Source organism: Arctopsyche grandis, chromosome 1 (assembly GCF_051622035.1).
Source record: "Arctopsyche grandis isolate Sample6627 chromosome 1, ASM5162203v2, whole genome shotgun sequence".
In the NCBI taxonomy this organism is placed as follows: domain Eukaryota; kingdom Metazoa; phylum Arthropoda; class Insecta; order Trichoptera; family Hydropsychidae; genus Arctopsyche; species Arctopsyche grandis.
In genome coordinates, this window is record NC_135355.1 from 37,678,560 (window position 1) to 37,699,276 (window position 20,717).

At 32.3% G+C, this 20,717-nt stretch overlaps 1 protein-coding gene across 1 annotated transcript in view; it reads left to right on the forward strand.

Annotated features, from left to right (window-relative positions):
- Positions 1 to 19,322, forward strand: part of LOC143923077 (phosphatase and actin regulator 2) — a 221,455-nt gene extending 202,133 nt beyond the window's left edge. Inside the window, exons 5-12 of the mRNA XM_077446581.1 lie at positions 1,294 to 1,473; positions 7,186 to 7,473; positions 7,589 to 7,826; positions 10,462 to 10,686; positions 13,617 to 13,744; positions 14,777 to 14,933; positions 16,755 to 16,874; positions 16,962 to 19,322. Coding sequence (XP_077302707.1) covers positions 1,294 to 1,473; positions 7,186 to 7,473; positions 7,589 to 7,826; positions 10,462 to 10,686; positions 13,617 to 13,744; positions 14,777 to 14,933; positions 16,755 to 16,874; positions 16,962 to 16,977 — 1,352 coding nt within the window. The 3' untranslated portion in view covers positions 16,978 to 19,322. The remainder of the gene's footprint in view (positions 1 to 1,293; positions 1,474 to 7,185; positions 7,474 to 7,588; positions 7,827 to 10,461; positions 10,687 to 13,616; positions 13,745 to 14,776; positions 14,934 to 16,754; positions 16,875 to 16,961) is intronic.
- Positions 19,323 to 20,717: the final 1,395 nt, after the last annotated feature.

The following is a 20,717-nucleotide window of genomic DNA, read 5'->3' on the forward strand; positions in this document are numbered from 1 at the left end:
ACTGAGCGAAGCCGGGTAATTTATCGAACGGAAACAGTATAAACTTGGTGTTTCAATAATATCTTTGAGCTTTTTGAAAAATGTTTCATAAATGAATTATCGATCATTTGAAAAAGGCTGTCCATTTATAATATAATGATAATAAAAACGGACTTGATGTATGTTTGTGGGTATTTATATATGTGGCGGACGCGTGGACTAAAAAAAAAACAAGTTTTAGAATACTAGGAGTATACGTTATGCATAGGGGTGTGACGTGACGGCCGATCGTCTAAAGTGGGGGGGAGGGTGTAAAGTGTCTGACATGTGCTCCTGATATTGAGCACTTGCGTTGAAACGGGTGACGTTAGCGTCAGATGCACGGGAGCTTTCACACATACATACATACATCCACGAAGACACACATTCATTCATCATTTCGACGCGGGCGAACGGCGAGCGTTTTATCACCTTACACTGTATTTATATATAACATACAATAACTTTATTTTAATTCGTATATCAATTCCTTTCCGAAGCCACCCGTTGAAAAAAAATAATTGAATATGTCGGTATACGGCGAAAATCGTTTAATTGCATGAACTACTATTTTAAATAAATTATGTTTAAATATATTAACATTAAATGTCTGGGAAATAAAATGTGAACTATTTTGATGATTCCTGCTCGCACAGTCCTAATCGAATGGCTCCTATTCCTAGAGCTGATCTGACTTCTCAATGAAATCGTTGTTGCTGACTGCCGAGCCTGAATGTGATATATTCTACCTCAGTGAGCGCAGGTTATCGGTGATTATTTTAACCTATTTGTCTGGTAGCCTGCGCTCATCATTATTTTCATAATTGAATGTTATGTATGAGTGGAGTTTTGATCTTCTCCCTTCCATTTGGGCCTCGCAGGAATGTTTTGCATTTGCGGCTGGTTTTTATATATTGGTGCTGGCTGTATATGCAAGACATTTCCTACTTTGTATTTTATGATTTGATATGTTTTCTTTATCTGCTATTATTATAATGCTATTGTTTTTTTTATGGTTATGTATAAATGTATTTTTTTCAGTGTATATATTTTTATTTTTCTCATCTTATCATTGTGGCGTATTAGGGACTCCTGTAATGCCACAGTGGTCCAAACTTATACTTAAAATAAATTAATAATTTCATATTATTTTATATTTAATATTAATGGATTTTCTTTCTATGCTTTGACATGCCGTATAATGGGACTCAATCTACCATCTGATTGATTGTGTATTTTTTTCTATTGATTAATTTTTGTCATTATTTTTTTCAGAGCCAAAAAAGGACAAGACCGATGGGGGCAGCAGCGGTGCTGGGGGCGGGGGCGCGGGCGGCGGCGAGCAGGGTGGCAGCGCCGAGTCCGGAGCGCCGGGGGCGCAGCGCCCCGACCGCCCCGCCACGCTCGCCCCCGGAAAGCTCTCCAGGCGACTCATGTGCTACCACGCTGATCACCGTAAGCACAACACCACACTTTAAGAATTAATATTCATTTACTTAACCCTTTGAATGCTAACCAACGTCGATCGGCGTTTTGCCAACACTTCCATGAACCTGAAATACGCCGACAGGCGTTGTCTTTTGAGTATGTAAAAAATAAACAAGAATACTACCCGCTAAAGGTCTGACCGCACTATACGACTACCGAACGATCCGACACTTCACAACAGTACGCGACCAAATATTTTTTGTATGAAATTGTATGAGACATAACGCACTGCGCGACAGTCGCATGACGTATAACGACACCTTGCGTCAAAGTTGACTTTTCGACCAACTTTGACGCAAGGTGTCGTTTGCGACGTGACGCAAGTGTCGTTGAGTGGGGATTGCCTTGCGACAATTATTCTACTTCTTCATATCGTGAATTTGAAAAGCATGTAGCCATAATCTTTTGCTTTTTCTCGATTGTTCTTCCTCGCATATCAAAAATACTATATTAGCGTCCGTTTCGTCGATCTTGCTCCGAAGTACCGAACGAATGATTGACATAATTTACTCCTTAGTGTCACATCGCTGTCGTTCAAGTGAGGTTTACCTAATATTGTCGCACACTGTTGTGAAGTGTCGGATCGTTCGGTTGTCGTATAGTGCGGTTAGACCTTAAGCCTTTCCAGGTAGCATTGAAAAAAATGCATTGAACATGGGTCATGTAATCCGTGTCATTAATTTGTCAACGTTTATAATGACCGGATTACACCGGAATTTCTGAATTTATAACCATAGTAGAATTTCTCGATGGAAATCCCTAAATGCCGAGTAATTTAGATTGTGGCTTGGCATTTAGATTGTGAGCATTACATTTTAACAACAATGAAGAAGATCGAACTATTTTTGGAAAAATACAAGCATTAATAGACTTATTTTGCTTACTTTGTATTGTTTGAAAACCACCTTTCACATTTTGATGATGTTATTTTTCAAGATGACTCCGCGCTTTGTCATAGAGCTAAAACGGTAATTATCATTATTTTTTAATGCTGTTGAATGTCATTAATAAGATTTCAAGCAAAAAACGGAAGTATTTTCATGAATTTTCTGCAGGTACGGGATTATTTGTAGAAATTGGGAGTTTCCACACTAACATGGTCAGGAAATAGTCCCGATTTGAACCCGATAGAAAGCCTCTGGATGGCCATTAAGTGCCGAATTAATAAATATAACATCACATCTGTACACTCATTAAAGGAAATAATAGAAAAAGTGTGGTACGATGAATTCTCGATTGAAATTCTGAGAGTTTTGATAGATTCCATGCCTAGTAGAATAAAAGCTGTGATAAAAGCAAAAGGAGCCGCAACCAAATATTAATTTATTTTTTATTAATTTGTTAATAGTTTATATGACTGAAATAAAATGAAAAATGTACATTTAAACTGTTATTCTAATCCCAAATATCATTATTGCGCGACACCGACACACTGTCGTTAAAACCAATCAGCCATAAAACTTTTCTCGCCCCCTTTCTGCAATATATTTTTAACACTTCTCTTTTTTAAATAGTGCACTATGATATTATCTACTATTTTAACGACTTTGTGTGTTGGTTTTAAACATTTAAAGCTGAAATTTTACGCATCATCTCCTTGTTCCACTTTCCATTTTCGTGACTGTACGTACGTAAAGTTTGCTGAGGGAACTTCTTGAATGCCATATATGTTACATGCATGTAACATATATGTAATATATGTACTATAATCCAATTTTAACCTTTTACTTATTGGATATTTAATTTTAATGCGTGTGTACATATGTACATACATGGATGTTCCTGTTTGTAATTCAGCTTAAGCACACTTCTAAAGAGTTGATAATCGTTTTCGTGTTATTACTTCCGATTTCCCCGGGCGCTTGTTTTCCCCGTCAAACCTTGGTCCTTTACAGATAAAATTAAATCCACCCCTTCTAGATTTCGCATTAATTATCATACTAAATTCTTACTAGGCTCCTGTTTGCATAAACGATATCAACATTCATATAATATATGCTAATGTCGTTTTAACATCGTAGACACAATAGAGCTACATATCTACATGGCTATGTATGCGGTGACCCGACAAAGCCGCGCACGATATTGCCGTGCCGACAGACACGCGTAGAACAACCCCTTTTACCACTTCATCGCCATAAGCGCACCGGTGCGCGCTCCTCCGTAATTACGGATATGCCTTGAAATTAATTTTGTTTTCTTCACAGTGACATCTAAAAATATCCAGTGATACTGATGAATTGAAAAAAATCAATATTTTTCGTTAGTTTGTGATATATTCGAGAAGTAGTGTCAAGGATTGGCACTAAACACATACGTATAATAAAATAATCGAATCGGTTTCTACAAACCCGTGGCGATTCAGTGGTTAATGCTGTGCCGACATAGTCGCGCAAAACAAAACTGCAAAATTTAATTTAATAAAACAGAAGCTTTCTTAGAAAATAAGAGGATAGAAAAAAATGGTCTAATTGAAAAAATATATTAGGAGCACCGGTATTAAAGATTCGTTATTAACTTTATGTAACCGAATGCTATTATTTTTATTAGGACTCAAAATATTGAAGAAAGCATCGGACGTACTATGTAGACTAAAACTACAACCGTCATAAAAAAAACTAAACCGTTATAGCTAGCAGCGTGGCTCGGTGGTTGCGTTGATACCAAGCACCAACAGGTGGCCTGGTTCGATCCCGTGAGCTGACCTCGATTGAAAATAATTTATTCTGAGTGTAATCTTAAATGGTCAGACATTGATTTCAAGTCGATCGTTTCCTATCAGAGTTTGTGAATTTATCTGTATTCATTGTTTGTTGAATTTGTTGAATTTATCTGTATTAATTGTTGAAGCAGTTTCTCCTTCAAATTGGCAAAAACCATTCTACCAACTATGTCACCACTATTTGAATATGATTTCAAAAATGTATTATCTTTATCATGGGTGTCTCGCTAATTCTTATTTATAGTATATCTGTATAATGCTTATATGTCTGGTCACAGTGAGGCGTTAGAGTATTTTTTTTTTATATCACTGGCAAAAATATGTTAACAATAGTAAATAATAAATATTCCGTTATATAATTGGAAAAACCCGCGTAACAAATATTATTTGATAATTTTGTGAAAAGTATGATGTCCAAAATTAGATTGCAAAAACATTTTTTGTTAATGTTAACATATTTGTCTAATTTAGAGTTTTACTCTGATGTCTAATTATGAGTATGTTTAATTTTTTATTGGATGTAATATATAAAATATAGGAATTTACTTTTGTTTTGCAAGTGTAAAGTGCAGTACTGAGGTGCCCTATGTTCGCATATAAATAGGAAAGCTTGTCAAATCTTAAAATATTTTATTAGGTGCAAAAATCCCCTCAATGAACGTCCGCCAAATTTTATTTTATTATACTATTTATCATATTTCTCTAGTATGTTTCTTTAAGTCCTTTTATGGGACCGGACTGATGATGAATTTATTTATCGTTCGAAATATTTAATAATGATATTTTAAGCTCTATTTTTCTTCCCATTTTAGTGCAGTTGAACTTCCTTAATAATATGAGGAATAGCCGCGATCAATTGCGTTTTCCTTTACTATCAATGTAAAGGTCGTTTAGCTGTTATCGGATGCTTTTCAAATAAACATATATTGCTCCATTAGTATTCAAAGCAAGAGAGCAAAAAACCATGGTTTTTCTAAGAAATCGACGATAGTAAACCATTTTTGTGCGAAAAAGCATACATCTAATGCCTATCTTTGATCATCACATACATAAGTATGTACATACGATTAAAAAAATTCTTCAAATTCCATTATATTGTTTTTTTTTTTTTAATATGAAGTCGGTTAGAAATCAATCTAATAACACCACAGACAAAATATAGAAATTTAAGAATTTCAGCGTATTATAAAATATTAACGTGATGAGAGATAGATACTCAATAGGTAAAGTCGGTGTTTTTGTTCCTCCTATTTCGACACCTCTTTATCCTTAATGTGAATATTCTACATTTGTACAATTCGAAATTTTGACATTCAATGTATATTTCGTTTCGCACCCCATTTCGCTCATTGATATTATAAGCAAATCCCGAACCAAGTTCGAATGTGTTTAAATTCGAATCTTGAACAAACTCAAGTGAAAGTTCCACGAACTTCAACCAACGTGCTATCGTCTATTAACCCTTTGAGTGCTGACGTATTTTCTGTTGAAAGCTCGCCACGCTGAAAATTTCGCCAACATTTCCAACTAGAATTATTTAGAAATCCAATAGAAAGCAGGTATAAAACTTGTAGCTAATCCAAACAAATCTTAGATAATTACCGCCTTGGATTTCGAGTTTTGTAAAGGTGTGTTTATACTCTCTAATATATCTTGCAACAATATAAAATAAACAAAAGAAGTCTATTAATGAATGTATTTTTCCAAAACTAGTTCCAACTTCTTCATAGTTGTTAAAATGTAATGCTCACAATCTAAATGCCAAGCCAAAATCTAAAATACTCAGCAGTTAGGGATTTCCATCGAGAAATTCTGCTATGGTTATTAGGGTTGCCAAGTGTCATGGACAAAAAAAGAAAATATTTAAAAAAATGTTAGTTTCTACAATTTTCTTTATAATTGTGCTGGTTATTATTAAGTGAAATAAGTCATTTAGGGTTCCAAAAATACCACTATTTTACAAGGTAATCGTAAAATTCCACCAGTACGGGAAAGATTATATCTACATATATAAGGCTAAGAATCATAATGTATAAATATATTTTTATGTGGTATCAAAATAATTTTTAAAACAAATTAACGTAAAAGTCCAATTATCTGAAACGAAATATTTCATGACTTATTCCACTTTCATTATAACCGGAACATGCATATGTAGTTAGGGACATGAAAAGTGGGCTTAAAAATTAATTTTTGAATTAGCCGCATAAACCGCCATCTATGTTTAAAACTAAAAACTGGATAAACCTCGGACACTTTTCAGAAATTCAAATTTCAAACGCATCTAAAACGATTTTTTTCCTCCATCGTAATGGCGGATGATACATTTACTTTTATTGATGACCGAAATGAGCAATATGGCAAAGTATGAAAACGATCGGATAAGAGGCAAACTTTTTCCTGAATTGTAATCGTAAGTGAAGCTAAAAGAGGTATGTAATAAAAAGAGAACATGTTCTCTTAAAAAGAGACCTGTTGGCAACCCTAGCTATGGTTATGAATTCAGAAATTCCGGTGTAAACCATCTTTATAAACATTGACACGGATTACACGTCTCATGTTCAATGCATTTTTTTTCAATGCTACCTGGAAAGGCTTAGCGGGTAGTATTCTTGTTTATTATTTAAATACTAAAAAAAAAAAAAAAACAACGCCGATAGGCGTATTTCAGGCTGATGGGCTTGTTGGAAAAACGCCGATCGGCGTTGGTCAGCATTCAAAGGGGTTTTCAAGATTTCAAAGCCTTTATTGCTGATATTCAGCGTATCCTGATGACACATAGACCTCCTCCAGACCTTTCCATATTCCTCTCTCTCCTGCCATCCTTGTCCATATTGGGCCTACAGCTTGTATCAGGTCATCTGACCATCTCTGTCGGACTCTTTTTCTTTTTGATTTATTCAAAGGGTTAAGTATCAATTAATCATCTAACTGTGAAATTTGTTTTTAAGTAACAGATGGCGTACCAGGACCCCAACTACCACAATTACCACAGTTAAGTCAGCTGCCTCAGTTGCCACCTCTGCCTATGCAACTCCCACCTCAATTCGTTCTATCGGAACTGCCCGAGCCTCCTATACCCTTGTCGGAAATCGGACCAATTCCACCGCCTCCAATGTTCAGCTCACCGAGTCCCACCGCTCTATCGAGACAGAAATGCTCCATACAGAACTCTTGCGGCGTCGGCATGGGTGGAAACCTTCTGAACGCCGTGCCCCTGGACCTCTCAGACTACGACTACGAAGGTATGTATGAATTATTATAGATTACAAGCTAAGAATCATATCTTTAATATGATTTAATCGGTTTAACTAAATCGTATGTGAATAGCTGATCAAGATGAACCTATTGGCATGGTAGATGATGTCGATTCTGATCCCGAGGACAACCAGCTGAGGTTGCGCTCGATGCAGCCGGATCCTTCCATCGACACGTCTCGCGTGGAAGAGATCCTACCCAAGGAGCCGATGCTGAATGCAGTCCCGCTGAAGTCTGCGTTGAAGAAACGGTGCTCCGGAGGCGGTTCGGGGCCGGGGACTCCGACGCAGGAAGGACGTCCTCTCACCCAACGGCAGGAACAACTGCATGCAAGTTTTAAGTCAGTCTCATTTCGTTTGTTTCCCTTATCGATCTGTGATTTCCTGTGGATTTGTATTTAAATGCACTTTAAAATACTAGCACATAGTTTAATGTTTTATATATATATATATATACTATATATAGTTGTTAATTATGTTTATATGATTCGATTTTCCTTGTAAAGAATTATCGCTGCTGATCTATTTTTATGAATGACAACGCACAGTATTTTTTAAATTTATTTACAATTTTAGGGATCGATTGAATATCGATTGTGATCCAAAATTTGTTTATTTATTTGTTGTTCTATGATGCGGCCATACCTAATTTTTTTTTTTTATTTGTATGTATCTCTATGTTTTCTTAAATTGGTTGTTATGAAATTATTTTGGTTTTGAAGTTTTATTGGGAAAATTATTTAATGTCCTATTTTATTTATTACTGCCGCATTTACTAGAAGGCCTCCACCCAGGCCGAGGATAAGAATATGGTAAAGTTTTGCCAATAACTGAGCTTACAAATATCGCTTACTTTCACACTCCCTTTCCTGATTTTTGCCTTCATCTTGTATGGAAGAACCTCTTTCGTCATTGATTGTGCATATTTTCCACATTTTATTTTATTTTTTTATTCCATCTTTTATTCATGTCTTTTTATAATAACTACATTGTTAACACTTTGACAGCTGAGTGTATCAAAATATATAATTTTGAAAGATACTTTGTACGTACATATATTTGTTTGATTGGTTCGTAGAATCAGTGACGTTCAATTTAATAAAATAACAATAAATATTCAAATAAATTTAATCAAATGTTTACTATTAGATTAGCCATTTTTAAGCGGTTTATATTACTATTTGGTATATAAACTATTGAAGTATTAACGTACTTAATGGCTAAGATTGTGCTGTCTAATTGTGAAATATTTCACTGATAAAAGTATAAAACAAGTATAATCATACACTAGGAATCTTTTCAATGTACTCAGCATCAAACTTGGACCCGGTTGTAATCTTCTTTTCACTACACATATGTGGGGTTTTTAAGGGCGTAGTCAATTTTTCTATTAATTAATCTTAGTGGTCTATATTCATTCGACTTTTATCTATAGATGCAGTGGAAAGGGATTTTCAATACAAAATATATGTATTTTAACTCTTTGCACTCGAATGCCGCCATAGTGGGGGCATTTAGGTTTGCCGTATTACTCGAATGCTGCCACTGCTGCAACTTGTCTTTTGTAAGGAGGTACACACGGTAGATCAAGTATTCTGGAATGAGTGGTGGTTTCGTGTGGAGCTCCCGAATCGTCGAATAAATGCTGTGAAGTGACTTAAACCTTTCATTTGGATCCTGAACCCACCTACGCAACAGTACTGTTGCGTATGGGTGGGTGGAGGATCCAAATAATTTTCAATAACAGTCGCTTCACAGCATTTATTGGGTGATTAATGAGATCCAGAATGCCTTCATATGGCCTAAGTACCTGCTTATAAAGGACAGGTCGCCCACTGCATCTTCCTCGACGCGTTTGTTTACCTATCGTTAGAGTCACGTACCGGATATGCAGTCCCACGATCTCGCGCTGTCAGGTCTGAGAACTCTAGCGGGAAGCGACCGAATGCCGTTACCGACCACTAAGTCCATTCGGGGGTTTCCATTGTTAGCCGACAGCACTTAAGCCTGGAGATGATCCTCGAAAACCAATTATAACGGCGGCTCCTTTTAGCAGATGCTACAGTACTAATGATACTAATACGCCATAAGTATTCGAGATAAAATATGCGAGAATAATATCAACTTCTTGACTGGTATTCGTCCTTAACTAGTTGAAAAAAAAGTTTCAAGCCCAAAATATAAACTACCCCCGAAAAAACTGATGGGTTTTCAGCGGCTCAATAATACCGGTTGCTTAAATAATTTTAGTTTTTGAAGCTGGTTCGTAAAATTACGGAAACTATAAAGAATACGTAGAAAAATTTCTAATTTAATTGTTATAATTAAAAATTCAGTCGAAATCCCGAGATCGAATATTTACATGAACACAATAGTTTAACCAATGTGGATAAAATAAAAACAAGTCGACACTTGCAGAGTGTTGATAACTTTTTGGAGCAGAATAATTATAATAATAATAAAAAATATAGCTTTAAATTTAAATTTAAAAAAATTCAAGGGGGCAGCGAGCCGACTAATAGAATTTTAGCTGCCTATATATGCACTAAAATGATTGTTTATATCGATGAGATATGTTTTGCCGTGCGTGGACATCATTATTAGTTCTATCATTGATAAAACACAGTTTTCATAGTGTTAATCTTTTGAAATGATTATAATTCTATCGTTTGAATGTATTCTTCAACTATTTTGTATTCACTCAGGTGCATAATTTCAAAGAGTAAACACATTTCTCATAATAAATTAAGTAATATATTGGCAACTTTCAACTGCATTTTTTTTCAAAGAATGTTGCATGATACCTGTCTAAATTTAACTTGAATTCTTAATACTGCAAAAATATTTGTTCTATATTCCTCACACGTTTATTTTATCACCGACCCCCTTTCCACACATACATATATGATTTGATTTATCTCTTTCGAGTGTAACATTTAATTTATTTCGCCTAAAATTTTATGTAAAACTTTACAGCAGTCGACCAGTACGGCTGGCTTGTGCCATGGAAAACAAAGAAAACGCTCGTCCGTACATAATCCGAGAGGACGACCGTACTCCGACAGGTATGGGCTCCGACGGAGTTCATTTCAGAGACGATCACAACGATAATAACGATCGGCTCGCTGCTAAGATTGCCCGGAAAGAAAGTTTAAACATTAAATTAGCACTGAGACCGGACCGACAGGAGCTCATTAACAGGTCAGTTCATTTCGTATAAATTAATCTTCAAATTTAAAATGATTACAAATGCATGTCTATGTTAAATCGATGGTCGAGGATTATTATATATATATACTTTACATTTAGTGTTTGGATTAGATCGTTAGCTTAACAGTGTTTTTCAATTGTATATTTTCTTATATGTACTAGCATTTTATAATTTACATGTATAGTTGGGCATGTTTGCAATTTAGGATTGTGTCGGGGACAGTTTTGAATTGAAATTCAACTCGAATAGTTTCATGATTTTGTTCAAACACTGATTTCATTTAATTTAAGGTTGTGGCTATTTGCAGGTACTATGTCTGCGTATTATTGGCTATTTGCAGGTACTATATCTGCGACAGGCGCAAAGCCTTCTGCGCATGCGCGTGAACTTATAATCCGATTATAATTTCTTACATTTAATTTATGCTAGACTTGTTTAATCAATCGTTCATTATACATGAGGCAAATAAATGTCGCACGTTATTATAATAGATTTATATCATTTAGCTAGTTCGCGGCTTGTACTTGTATGTAAGTATTATACGTTGTATATAATAATAATTTTCTAAAAATTAATAATATTAACTAATTTGGATTATATTTTTTACTCTACGTCACTTTACGAGTTCAAACTACATTTTAAGAGGTTTAAAACAAAATTTTAACAGTAAACACGCTGACAGTGACAGCTCACGCGCATGCGCAGAAGGCTTTGCGTCTGTCCCAGATATAGTACCTGCAAATAGCCAATAATTCGCAGATATAGTACCTGCAAATAGCCAATAGCTTGCAGATATAGTACCTGCAAATAGCCACAACCTTAATTTAATGAGGCTTTTTGGTTATGGCAACGCTAACAGGGACTCTCCGATACCACTATGGCTTTAATAACCTGCGTTAATCATCAAAAAAGTGTCAATCATGAAATTCTAGAGTTTGTTTTCTTGCCAATTGCAGATTCAATTTGCAACGTGTACTTTTATTTTCGCCCTGGCTTAAAGGCGAATGGAATTTAAACAATTTGATGTAGGTAAAAAAAAAGAACGCTCATTCTAAATGAGCAAGTATTTTTATTCTTCCAAAATTTTTCCGCTATGAAATTATTAATAACTAATTGTAATTTGTATCGACATAATGCAATAGATTAATCACATTGTAACTTTCGCTATATTCATTCGACTTCATAAGATCGTTTAGATATACGTACTCTTCTATGATTTTAATTTTCAAAAATTTTAGAATGTGTGACTTTTTAAAATAACAAGTACATGTATTTCCCACGAAGTGATTTTTTTTTAATGATATTTAGTCCCAACTAACATTGTAAGTAGTCAAATGTATTAACATTTGTGTATTTACTCATTACACTGAGCAACAACAAAAATATACCACAGCATTAAACATCAATCTTTACTAAGTTTGGCCCACTGAATTCAAATATGACAATGATTTTTCTGGGTTTGCTCTCGTTTATGATACGAGTGTCCCGAACCAGGGTCAAATAAGACCCCAGCTTTCTTTAATCAAAATACAGCTTTTCTCAATACAAATGGGTTCAAACATAAAAAAAATTTAGTCCTACAGCATGTTTTGACTATTTTTGTATTAAAAAATAACGACAAGAACAAAAAACGTACATAGGTAAGGCCAACAGGCGACTGCATGGCTCAATAGCCACGCTCCAAAAGCGACGAAAACAATAGCTTATGAAAATATAGCTTATAAAATATTTCTCGCACTGATTCATCGATCAACAATCGATGCAATCGAACAGTAAAAAACATGACTTATCGCTACCGCCTTTAAATCATACTTTGGAACGTAGAAATGTATAAATGTATTTTTATACAATGTACATACCTCTTTTCTAAATCATACAAAATCTATTAAAATAAATTTATTATAGTTCATTCTATGAATACTAGAAATATAGGGTGTATTATAGCTTTGAAAACCACAAAAAACGTAAAATTTGGGGCACTTGCATACCCCACTTCGGTGAGGCAGGGTTAAATAGTGCACGTGTTACAGATTTTTTTGGTTTTTGTAGTCTTTAACTCAAAATATAGTATTGCTGTGCCAAAATTGAGTATTGGAATTAATATTCGGATGTTTTTTTCTATTGATTGTGATTTTTATTGCTTTAAAATACTTATAATTAATTATTTAGTAAATTTTAAATGTCTAAAATATACTTTTATTATACATTTTCCGTTTATTTCACTAGTTAACTTAACCACGTTTATAAAGCTTGGTTTTTTTTTTATCTGAACCTACTATTTGTTGTGGTAAATGATTTTAAATTCAGTTAAAAGATGCTGTCAGTTAATTGATGACCGTACATGATGCAAGAGCGGGATGAAGAATGGAGATTCCTACTCTAACGCATCATTCGATCTCATCTCACTAGAACATTTCATAATTTAATTTAAAATCATTTACCACTCAGATTAGTACGTTCAGATAAAAATAGAATTGAAATTGAAAACCAGTTCTTGTAAATATAGTGAAATATAAACCGATCTCGAGATAGCTCGAGACAAAAAGTGTAACTCGAATTCAGTGGGTCAAACTTACATATATAGTAAAGATTGATTAGTTTCCGCTCCGGTAAGTATAATACGTGATTTTTTGTTGCTCGGTGTTATTAATTAACACAATTACTTATGGCCAAGTAAGTGCAATTATTTAGTTTTTTGATTATTAACAAAGTTAATCTATGAATGCCTCTTATCGCTAACACTCTTCTTTCACTAATATCTTCAAATTAGATTTATCGATTTTGTGACCTCTGATGAGCTTATGTATGTGTAAAAATTTTTTTGTATTGCATAATTGAGTATTTTCCGAATGAAATATAAAATTTTTATATGATTCAAATTTTTGTACATAATACATAATTTTTCATTTATTTTTTGTAGAAACATCTTAGTTCTTCAAAGTGACAATGAACGTCAAGAGTCTTGGGAAGCTATCGGTGCTCGTCTTATACGTCGATTATCCATGAGACCAACTCCCGAAGAACTTGTAGAACGAAATATTCTCAAGAGTATGTGTAAAATATTAATTATCAAAATATTATGTATGAGGTTTTTAAACCTTTGATTTTAAAATTAATCATTTTGCATGAAATATGGTGAAAAATTCACTGCCAGACTTTGTCTTTTTAAAATTTCGACTAATTTTTGCAAAATGTGTGTCTTATTATAATAATACCTTGTAAACAGGCTCAGATCTAGGGGGTGGCAAACTGGGCATTTGCCCAGGGGCGGCAGATTTGAGGCAAAAATTGCCGTAAAGAAAAAATAAAATTAAAGTAAACAAATAAAAATTTATAAAACACAAAGGTGTTCTGTCGCACATTTTCAACGCTCCTTCAGTTACTTAAGATGTTGGGCAACCCTTCAATGTATATTTTTGCTGCCCCTTATTTATTATTATTTCAAAACAAAATTTTCTAACATCAAATTTTGTAGGTATTTTAAAAAAATAAAAATCATATTTAAAATCATCTACATCCACTGCTGGATGAAGGCCTCTCCAACACGCTTCCACTCGTCTCTTTTTAGTACAACTCTCATCCATCTCACCCCACACATTTTCCTAATTTCATCTACCCATCTTCCCTGCAGTCTTCCTATTACCCTTTTGCATTCTCTTGGGTACCATTCTAGCACTTCTTTTGTCCACCTTTCGTCCTTTCTTTTAGCCACCATTTCAATCTCTTCACTCTATCCACAACCCTTGTCATACTTCTCACCCACGTATTCTGTTTCCTGTCTTTCCTCGTTATGCCAAGCATACAACGTTCCATACTTCTTTGTGTGCATTGGACTTTGTATATTGGAATAAGGGGCGGCAACATTTTTTTTGCCCAGGTTGGCAAGAAAGCTGGATCGGGGCCTGCTAGTAAAGACTCTTTCGAAAGGTTGAATTTTTCTAAAAATAAGGATTTAAATCTTTTCAATTTGATACTCTTGCCACGAAGCATGGTTTGAAAACCTCTCACTAATATTTATATAGAAAATGGTAGATGTATATTAATCGATTCATATTAATTTATTTTTATTATCATTTGAAGCTCAAACTCCTGCTGAAGAACGAAAACAAAGGGAAGAAAAGAAACGATATCTTTTACGAAAACTTAGTTTCAGGCCAACAGTCGAAGAGCTAAAAGAAAAGAAAATCATCAGGTTTAACGATTACATTGAAGTCACACAAGCACACGATTACGACAGGTAAATCTTCACACCTTCTTGTATATTATGTATGAACATTTGAAATCTATATATATAAAAATCATTGTTCGTCTATCTGTCACGTATGCGTTTCAATACCATTCAACCGATTGTGATGAAACTTACACGAGTTATTGTGTGTATGCCCACGATAGTTTCTGAAAAAAAAATTGCCCAAAAACGGGAACGGGAAAACAGGAATGAGTGGCATTGCAACGCAATAATTTCAAATGTGTTCGCCTCGCCCCCTGCGTTGTTAGCGTAAAATAAACAAACGATTGAATAATTTCAAATGTGTTCGCCACCTGTATTTTTCCGACAAATTATCAATTTGATTATTAAGTATTAATTTGAAACTGAAACATTCACTTATCGAAACACATCGAGAGTGGGTACGGGAATTGCATGCGTTATGGTGGCATTGCAACGTATGCCGGGTTCAGCTAGTTACATATAAAATTTGTAACTAGCTGAAAATAGAAAAGGTCGAAAAAGCAAATATCGGAAGAAAAAAGATCGAAAATCGAAAGATCAAAAAAAAAGGGTGCATGGTAAACGGTAATATGTATATATATAATATATATCAGTGGCATGCGGTGAAATTATGTCTTTTTGTCATACAGCCTTGTTTAATGTGCGCGCGCAGGATACGGGAGGAAAAGCCTGTTCCTCTTGTTGCTGTTGTATCCTGCTCGCGCAAATTAAGTGAGGATGTACGACGGGGGGAGAGAGACTTTTACCGCATGTCACTGATATATATATATATATATATATATATATATATATATATATATATATATATATATATATATATATATATATATATATATATATATATATATATATATATATATATATATATATATATATATATATATATATATATATATATATATATATATATATATATATATATATATATATATATATATATATATATATATATATATATATATATATATATATATATATATATATATATGTATATATATATGTATATATATATGTATATATGTATATATATATATATATATATATATATATATATATATATATATATATATATATATATATATATATATATATATATATATATATATATATATATATATATATATATATATATATATATATATATATATATATATATATATATATATATATATATATATATATATATATATATATATATATATATATATATATATATATATATATATATATATATATATATATATATATATATATATATATATATATATATATATATATATATATATATATATATATATATATATATATATATATATATATATATATATATATATATATATATATATATATATATATATATATATATATATATATATATATATATATATATATATATATATATATATATATATATATATATATATATATATATATATATATATATATATATATATATATATATATATATATATATTAACCGTTTTTAGATACCTCCTTTTCGTTTCACTTCCGATTACAATTCAGGAAAAAGTTTGCCTCTTATCCGATCGTTTTCTGCCATATTGCTCATTTTAGTCATCAATATAAGTAAATGGATCCTCCGCCATTACGATTAAGATAAAATATCGTTTAAGAAGCGTTTCAAGATCGAAATCTCGGTGACATCTTGTAGTCAGTAATTTTATACATAGATGGCGGTAGTAAAATAAAATTATTGGTATTTTTAATCAAAATAATAATTCATATGTATGCATGGTAAATGAATATTTTCGACTACTTTACAGTCACGCATAAAATTTGTATACTAATTACGAACAAAATTTTCAGGAGAGCTGACAAACCTTGGACACGTCTCACTCCACGAGACAAAGCAGCAATAAGAAAGGAATTAAACGAATTTAAGAGTTCCGAAATGACAGTTCACGAAGAAAGTCGACATCTTACGAGGTATTTGAAATTGTGATCGGCGTTCACGCTCGTATACAAGTTCACATGGGACGATTGCTCACTCGTGTTATGTTGTTTTTTTTTTAGGTTTCATCGGCCCTGACAAGTATATGCCCAGTGTTGGTGTAGACAGGAAGGAGCCGGGAGATCGATTCTCCGCAGTGAAAACTACAAGAGCTTGCGCGGTGCTTGATCCACCGGGTGCCTCTCTCGTTACACAATCCATTCACAGCTACACCGGCAGATTGCGTCGCTGCACCAACCATCCTCTTCAAAACTCATATTGGCCCCTTATTGGGTGTGATCATCCACACAGTTACCAACGTTTTGGCAACGGCTGGTTGTTGAACACTCGGATTTCATCACTAAGTTTTCTCCAGTCGGAGTATATTTGGCAGTTACGTTAAAAGTTGATTTAGCGAAATAAATTTAATAATGTTTTCAAGAGACTTCACACAACCTGAGGGTCAGTGCGAAAAAGCCGGTCGTCTGCTTTTCGACTGTGGCTTCAGGCTCACTAGTCTTCCTTTCCTTGGCAAACTCTCTCAAATTGCCGGGATATCTCTGTCAATATTGTCGTGTGTAGGAGACGTTGGCTTGCACTGTACAACTTTTTCATTTAATATACATACAGGGTGACAATCTTTCATCAAGTGAAAACAAATACAATACACACAGCTTATGATATTTCCTTTTATCATATACGCACTTTGTGAATTTTCAATGTTAAATTGTTTCGAGGGGAATATTTCAATTGCCATTTATTAATTGACTGTTAATTTTTAAGATTACGTCAAGAAACGATCCAGTGATTTTCGTTTAGATTTTTTATCGTATTTTGAAAACTAAAAGTGTGCTCATATGAACAATAATTAATGGAACGTTTGCGTTAAATTGTGTATAAATAATGTTATTATTAAATGATCTCTAGATATTTTGGTTTTAATGTAAAAAACGATTGAAAAATGTCTTACCAAATTGAAAATTGAAATGTAATATTGTTTTATTTTAACGTACATGCATATATATTTTGAAAAAATGATATTTCATTGATTTAAAAATAATATTGACATAAAATGGAATGGAAATACCAACCACTCTACTGCATAAGTTACCTTTTCGTGTTTCAATTTCAAATTGCATACAATTTTACACAATATATAACGGAATATTGCATTTTTATATGTGATTTTGCTTTGTTTGTACGGCAATAGTGATGCATTTAAAATTATATAGCGTATTCTAAAACTATCTTTAAATACTACTAATATTGTATTTCTTTTTTGGAAACTATAAAAATAAATATTTATACATATTGACATCTTCGAATTGCTTATTGTTGTTACTGTACTTTCGCTCGTGGAAGTATAAATATGACAATTGACAAATAAAGTATATTTTTACCAGTCATTGATCCAATATATATCTATTGATTATATAATAATGGAGATTACATAATATTTAGATGTTAATTAAGAAAAATTATATATACATACATACATGAAGTGAAAATATTTTATCTTAGCTTTATGTAATGCGAAATTATATATATGAATAATCAATGAATTTGTTGGTGGTTACCGCATTTTACAGGCAGGGGGTGCCTTTGTACATCTTTGATGTTTCTTTTTATAACTTTTTCTAAGGATAGGTTTTTTATCGATTAGGACATACTAGATAGTTTCTGTGTTCATCTTTGAATGTTTCATACACATATATTTTTCTTTTAATTTCATCCATTGCTTATTATTTATTTTCATTGGAATTATTATATAATACATACGTAGAGTCAAATATCATTTCGATGTAACGTATTTTTACATACATAAAGTGAGTTTTTCAGCAATAATTTTCAACAATTTTATTAATATAATAATAATACATTTCGTTTTCATTATTATTTTTTTCTATTGCATTTTTTAAAAATGTTTTATTTACTAATTGTTCCATTGCAACAATTGTATTATGTATACAACCCCCCCCCCTTTATCTTTATTATTTAAAATTTGTAATTTAGAATTTAGCGAAAGAAATGAACAAATTTAATATAACGTAGATTTATCGTTCCTATTTTTAAGGAATGATGGTTGAAACTCAATATTACAAATGATCTTGCACTAATTAATTCGATGTAAGGCATACATATTTGTACATACGCTAAGATAGCTATTCGTGCATGCTTTACGCAGTTCGACTATCAGTAGATGAACAAAAAAAAAAAAATACATTCAACAGCAATATTAAATATTGTGACGGTAGGTCATTTTAATACCAACCATTTTCTGCCATTTGTCATTCGATGATTGTTTTTATTTTTTATTTCATTACCCTTCCGCTTAGCCTGATCACTCGGATTATACGCATATTATTTTCGATGATAGATTTCAGTCTTGGGATCATTGACGACACGTTTATAGCTTTAAGTGAATAATTAAAAAGAGAAACAAAGTTTTACAATTCATAAGATATTTTTATTTTATTTTAGACAGTATTAATTCAACATTCAAATGATATTAAGAGATATTGATTTAGATCTCAAAATGTGTAATGATCATTGTACATGGAATTTTTTTTTATTTATATTGAGATACGTTGAATGATAAACAATATATATATATAATAGTAATAATTGTAACGATAATATTGATAAATAATACTTAATGTATTTTGTGCTAGAATAATTTTACCACATAAGAATTACAATGTGATACACTACATGTTGCGAAACGGAAGCTGTGTAACAAATGCTGAAAACTGCTTAACTGTCCTGAATTTGTTTCGAAATACTTTCATTCCCGTATATACATAAATCCGTTATAGTCAATTTTTTGTTGTTGTTGTGTTTTTTGATCATTTGCAAACTTAATCAAAACGATACAAACAGGGTTACCCAAGCTGTATTTTTAAATGTCATTATTTTGATAGCTGAAGCAAATATGTTACATTTTTTATACGTCTTATTTATATTTTTAAACACTCGTTAGACGTATAAAATGTAAAGAGATGCAAAGATTACTATATTTTGTTCGTTTTTTTTATTTTTTTATTATTATTAGATTACAGTAAGGTATTATATACTTGTAAACTGTAATACAAAAGAAGACTCGTTATGGTTCTAATGAATAAATAAAGCAACATAAATAAAAAAAAGTGATAGAATTAATATTAATATCTGATGTAGTTGTGTTTTAAGAAATAAAATCGTTTCATGGATCATAATTACGTCACATACATAATGAAAAAAAATCGCAAAATATGTTACATTCTATTATTATTACATATATATATATATATATATATATATATATATATATATATATATATATATATATATATATATATATTATTATCATCGTCTTAAGTTACGTTCATTCGTAGTGAATATTCTAACGTTAGCCGTTTCAGTGACAGTTGGTAGCCTTTTTATAGCTGAAATGTTCCATTCCAATAAACGCAATTCAGTTTAATTACTGTAAGAGTCTTTGTTGTTTAGCAAAACAGTATAAATAAAATAAACAAACTTTCCACAAATATGTATACAAGACGTTTTAAGCTTTTATTTAGCGCATTATATATATATGTGTGTGTATTATTGCGAAAACGAGGATATGTAAATGTTTACAGCGTATCGCAGAGTTTGGTGCATATCAAGTGTTGTGAAATTTAAATGTTTGCGTTGTTCGAGAAGGTTTAGTGCTGTTCGTATTTGAAAAATACATATTATACAATATATAATCACAATAAAACTATAACCTTTCGTGCCGAAATCGGCTCGAATATAATTTTATACAAATAAAAATTTGTTTCGTTATTATTGTATGTCTGTAAATTTTTCTTTTATTA